Source organism: Vidua macroura, chromosome 5, assembly GCF_024509145.1.
Source record: "Vidua macroura isolate BioBank_ID:100142 chromosome 5, ASM2450914v1, whole genome shotgun sequence".
In the NCBI taxonomy this organism is placed as follows: domain Eukaryota; kingdom Metazoa; phylum Chordata; class Aves; order Passeriformes; family Viduidae; genus Vidua; species Vidua macroura.
In genome coordinates this window covers 41,311,251-41,316,506 of record NC_071575.1, presented here as the reverse complement: position 1 = coordinate 41,316,506, position 5,256 = coordinate 41,311,251, and the positions used below count along the sequence as shown (strand labels likewise).

The following is a 5,256-nucleotide window of genomic DNA, read 5'->3' as shown; positions in this document are numbered from 1 at the left end:
CCCCATTCCTTATCTGGACAGCCAAGACTTTTTCTCAACTCCTTTCTGGTAATGTTTAAGACTAAACTGTAATCTTGCTCATATTGCCTTCTTTCCCCATGACTTCATCAGACAATCATGAGAAGTTTTATGCATTAACACTAGAGAGTGGAGTTAGCCCAATGCATGACAACTCCATTGTTTTGGCTGCTTTAAACAGCAAGCAACAATGCACTTAGTATTTTAGGAATAGATAAAAATTAAAATAAATTCTATTGAAAAAAAAAATAACTGCTTTATTGTTGCCACACCTTCCTGATCAGTTGCCCAAATCCTAAAAAACTTTCAGAAAATAATTTACATACTGCAGCATAGCTTATCAAGCAAAGGGGCACTTTTTTGTCTCATGGCCATCTTAGTCATTCCTTGGTACCCCAATGGTGCCCCGGATTGGCATAAAATGCCATGCCACAACCTTCCCAAACACTATGATGGGACTGCAAGCCCTGCCTGCCCTGAGGCCTGTCTCATGTTGGGATGGGGATGAAGCTGGTCGATTTGGAGTGGGGCATCTCTCTCCATGTGTTTAGGCTGTGAGTTGGGCTTCTGTTGTTGGTGAAAGAGGTCTGTCGCCTGCTATTGCTGTTTGAATCTTCTTTACTCAGCGTTTGCTTTATTTTTTGGCAGCAAGGGAAGCTCTGTAGGCAGTCTTGGAGGAGGTGCCCACTGAAAAACATGTAGATCCACGGGTTACAGCAACTGTTCAGGCTGGCCAGCAGAGCCGTAACAGTAGTTGCAGTGTTTTCAGAATCTGGGGGGGAAGAAAGCTGTTTAATCATCAAAAAAACATTTGCACCATTTAGTTGATTGCTTCATTAACCAGTGGATTTATTTCCCTGAATATTCGAGTTCTAAATGTTGAACTGCAGCATTTTAAACAGATAATGAGAACATAATGAGTAAAGGTCTTATTTATGTAAGGCTGCCATTGAAGTCAATGAGGATTTCTCTGAACTGACTTCAAAAAGCTGTGACAGAATAAGTTATGGAGTAATCCATCCAAAATAATGATTTAGTCACATTTCCACTGATGTGTATCCATGTGTTGATAAGCTCCTGCTTCAACTACTGAAAAGTTTTTTCCAGACCCTGGGAGACAATGGCAAAATTTCCACTGCTTTCAATAACACTGAATTTTGCTGTATATATTTGCATGCTGAAAAGTATTGAATTCTCAACTAACTACTGGATTGTCCATTAAATCTGGATTTTAAAGGTTGAATGAATTTTACTTAAGGGAAAAATAGAACTTAGCACTATGGCATGAAAAATCTATGGTGTTCTACCTTCAATAACTAGTTAATAGTTAGATCAAATACTCTAAATATGTATTTAGTCTAATCAATTATTAGTGACTTTTCTTTGTAAATATTGAATCTTCAAAAAAATGTAATTACTGTGTTATGCAGTTCCACGGATTTAAAGAATCTCTTCAAACAAACCTATCAAATACCCATCTGTTCAATTAGATTTAATTTCCTTTGAAGCAAAAAAAACCCAAAATCTGTTTACTGCAAGCCTTTATTTCTCTATAGAGATCTGCATTATAGGCTTGACTTTAGTCCTGTATTAGAGGCAATCAACACTCTCACTACAGTAAGTGGTAATTTGGGGATATTTTTAAAAATCAAGAAATTATGGATTCCAACATTTTGATTTGCTCCTCTCTCATTATGAGGAAACAGAATATATGTCACTATGCTTCCTGTCATTACCTATGTGATAGCTTTTAAACTCACCATTTTTTTTTTCAGCCACATTTAACAGCGGGACAGATATCTCCAAAGTCTAAAGTGCCACTGATTCATGAAAATCGGTGACTTGACTAATGGAGCACTCAGAGGTGACTGCCTTGCTGAGAGGAAGGGTTCAGGGTGTGCTCAACCCTATCATTTGACAGCAGATAGAGGAAAGAAGACGTAATAAGTTCTGTCTTCATGCAACTGCTCAGACATGTGTGTGTGCATGCTTCTCAACAATACTAAACATTTCTAAAGTTTGCTTATCGGCAGCTTCAAACGGACGAAAATGTTGCTGGTTCAAATTACGGCAGCAAATACTCCGGTTTCCATCCGCTTCTTTTGCTCGGGATAATAAGGCTGCGGCTGCTGCTCCTCTCCGGAGGTGCAGCTGCCGCCAGCAGCCCCTCCGGCTGCTCCCGGGACAGGCCGAGCCGAGCGCCGCGGCCGCCGCCGCTCCCGGAGCCCCCAGGTCCGGAACTGCGAGCGGTGCCGGCGGGGCGGCCCCGAGGGCAGCGGCTGCCCAGGGCTGTCTCTTCTCCCCCACAAGGGCGCTCAGCCGCTACTCCCCGGCGGGAGAGGGACCCGTGCGCGGCCGGGAGGGCGCGCCTCGGTCCCGCTCTCCGCTTCCGCGCCTCGTTTCCCCACGCTCAGCTCAGCGCTGCGCAGCGCCCCGACACAGCCGGCTGCGCCCTCAACGCGTGCCGGGCGGCCGCTGGGGACAAGCGGCGGAGTCACCTACCGACCCAGGGGAAGCGCTGGTCCCAGACGGACCACATCTGGATGGTGAAGAAGGGCGCCCAGCAAACGACGTACACCGAGACGATGACGAAGGTCATCTTGACGGTGCGGATCTTGGCGCGGGAGATGGTTTTGACGTTGCTGACACAAGGGGCGAGCAGCAGCCCCCGTCGCGGGCCACCATCATCACCTGCCCGCCGCCCGCCACCCGCTGCTGCCGCCTCCCCCGGGCGCGTCTTGCCCCGGACGTTGCGCCAGATGCGGTAGCAGATGAAGCCGTAGCAGATAATGAGGATGAGGACAGGCGCGATGAAGATGCCGCCGGTGATCCAAGTGATGTAGGCGCGGGGCCCCCAGGGCATGATGAAGTGCGCCCAGCAGTCGTAGACCTGCGAGCCGCGCTCCACTTCGCTGAGGGAGAAGATGAAGTACTGCGGGGTGCTGAGCAGCAGGCTGAGCGCCCAGGCCGCCGCGATCATCCCGTACGAGCGCTTGGTGGGCTGCTGCAGCGTCTTCAGCGGGTGGCAGACGGCGATGTAGCGGTCGGCGGTCATGGCCACCAGCATGTACGCTGAGGCGAACATGCCGAAGACCTGCAGGTGCTTGACGACGCGGCAGAGCCCGTCGGGGCCGTGGAAGCGGTGGGTCACCTCCCAGCAGAGCTGGGGCAGCACCTGGAAGAAGGCCACCACCAGGTCGGCCAGGCTGAGGTGGCGGATGAAGAGGTGCATGCGGGACGCCTTGCGCGGCGTGCGCCGCAGCGCCAGCAGCACGCTGCCGTTCCCCACCACCGCCACCGCGAAGGTGACGGCCAGCACCGCGATCTCCAGCTTCGCCAGCTCCTCGTCCCGCCCGAAGGGGTCCCAGCCGCCAAGGCTGCCGTTCGGCGACCCCGACCACGCCTCGGGACTGGGGCTGCTGCCGCCGCCCGGCTCCGCCGCCCGCCACCAGCTGCCATTCCCGGGTAAAGGCACAGCCCGGGGGGAGCCGGCGCCCCCGGCGAGGCGCATGGAGGGGGCTGCGCGGTGGGGCCCGGCTCGGCTCGACCCCCGCACGTCCGCCTTTTCCCGTCCGGCCCGGAGCGCCGGGACAGGTGCCTTTATCCCACCGGCCGCGGGAGGCGAGGCGAGGCGAGGGGGAGCTCCCGTGCCAGGGGCTGCCCAGCGCCTGACGCCAGCCCCCTCCTTCCCCCGGCAGCCGCCGCCCGCTCGCCCTGCCACGGGAGCGGGGCCGCTCCGCCCCGAAAGCGCTGCGCCGAGTGGGAGCGGGGACTGGCAGCGGGAAAGGCTGCTCGGGCCGGAACGGTGTTCGCAGAGAGCTCCCTCACTGTCAGGTAAAGCAGCACTTATAATTGCGAGTAAAACTGCCGTAATCGTGCAGAGCAAATGGAGGTCTGCCAGCATCAGCCTGCACACCCCGATCTGGCTTCTAGCCAGGGCAAAGTGACTTGTTGGTAAGAGGTGATGGTTTGGTCCTGAGAGAGTCCGCCTGGGCCTTTGGCATTTCACTGGGATCAACCCCAGAGATGTAAATTATTAGAAAAAATAGTGCAGAGTTTCAAAGCAACCTAATGTCTCTGAAGGTTTCAAGACTTCATCTCAGACAATAAATGCCATCCAAGCCTTAGCATAGGTCTAAATCACGTTTCTGCAAGTACAAGAAAAATCTCCACATTTACTGGAGAGTTTCTGGCAGTGGGCCATTGAAATTCTTGTTTTAAACACGGTTTAGATGAAGAGTGTTCTTCCTCTTGGCAGAATGAATGGACTTGGTGAAAATTTTGGTCCTATTGTCACAAGTGTGGATTATATCCTGATTTCACTGGAACCTGAATTTGACCCTTCATTTAGAAACTCCTTCCTTCAGCCACACAAAAACGCATAAGATCACAACAAAGAAATATTGTGTTAGATACCAGCCCTACTGTGTTTTTAATAAAGCTCCCTATGCCTCCTCATAGGTGTTTACAGTTAAATTCATTTACAAAAAATATGTGATTTTACAGGGAGAAGAAAAAATGGGAAAGAATGAAAGATTAAATCTTACTTCTTTAATAAAAAAGATATTTTCAAAATTTTTGACTCCAGAAGAGTTTTAAAATTTAAAATACAAGATGATAGGTTTCTAAACACATTAGCAAGGCTTTATCCCAGGTTTTTTGCCACTTTCTGGGCTTTTCAGCCTCTGAGAGAGTGTGTGCACCCACCGCAGTCTGTCACTACCCTTCCTTTGCTTAGCGATCAGTGATAGGAGTTTAGGAGAGCCCCTGCTCCTACAGTGCAAATAGTTGTCATGAGCTTTCCAATTAAAACTGCAAACCCTCCCAAAACCTGGAAACACAGACAATCAATGTGGATATCCTAAGTTTCTAGCAAACTTGTTTCTGCTTTTGTTCCAAAACCTGATTTTTACAAACAGTTCAGTGCATTATTCACAGCTTAGTGCCTCTTTATTGTGTTAGACCTGGGAAGGTGGTGAGTGTGACTACAGGTTTCAGGTCAAATAGAGAGGGGAAATTAAAGCTGCATACAAGAAATCTCACAACACCATACCACTACCGAGGCTTCTTTCACGTTCCTTGCCTGTCTCTCTGACATGCTTTACAGGAGTTGAATGTTACATAAATGAACAGCATTACTCAGGAAACTCTGCTAACACATTTTCTGCTGTGCAGACTATGAGAGGATCACAAAGCTCTCTTCACTGCTGGGTATGTCATCCATTAACAGAAGAGATG

The 5,256-nt window shown here is 49.9% G+C and overlaps 1 protein-coding gene across 1 annotated transcript; it reads right to left on the bottom strand.

The window, feature by feature from the left end:
• Window positions 1–470: 470 nt before the first annotated feature.
• AVPR1A (arginine vasopressin receptor 1A) lies at window positions 471–3,529 on the bottom strand. The gene is made up of 2 exons (XM_053978145.1): window positions 2,521–3,529; window positions 471–790 (listed from the first exon to the last, which is right to left on the bottom strand). Exons 1-2 carry the CDS (start codon window positions 3,527–3,529, stop codon window positions 507–509), a joined length of 1,293 nt encoding a protein of 430 aa, XP_053834120.1. The 3' UTR covers window positions 471–506.
• Window positions 3,530–5,256: the final 1,727 nt, after the last annotated feature.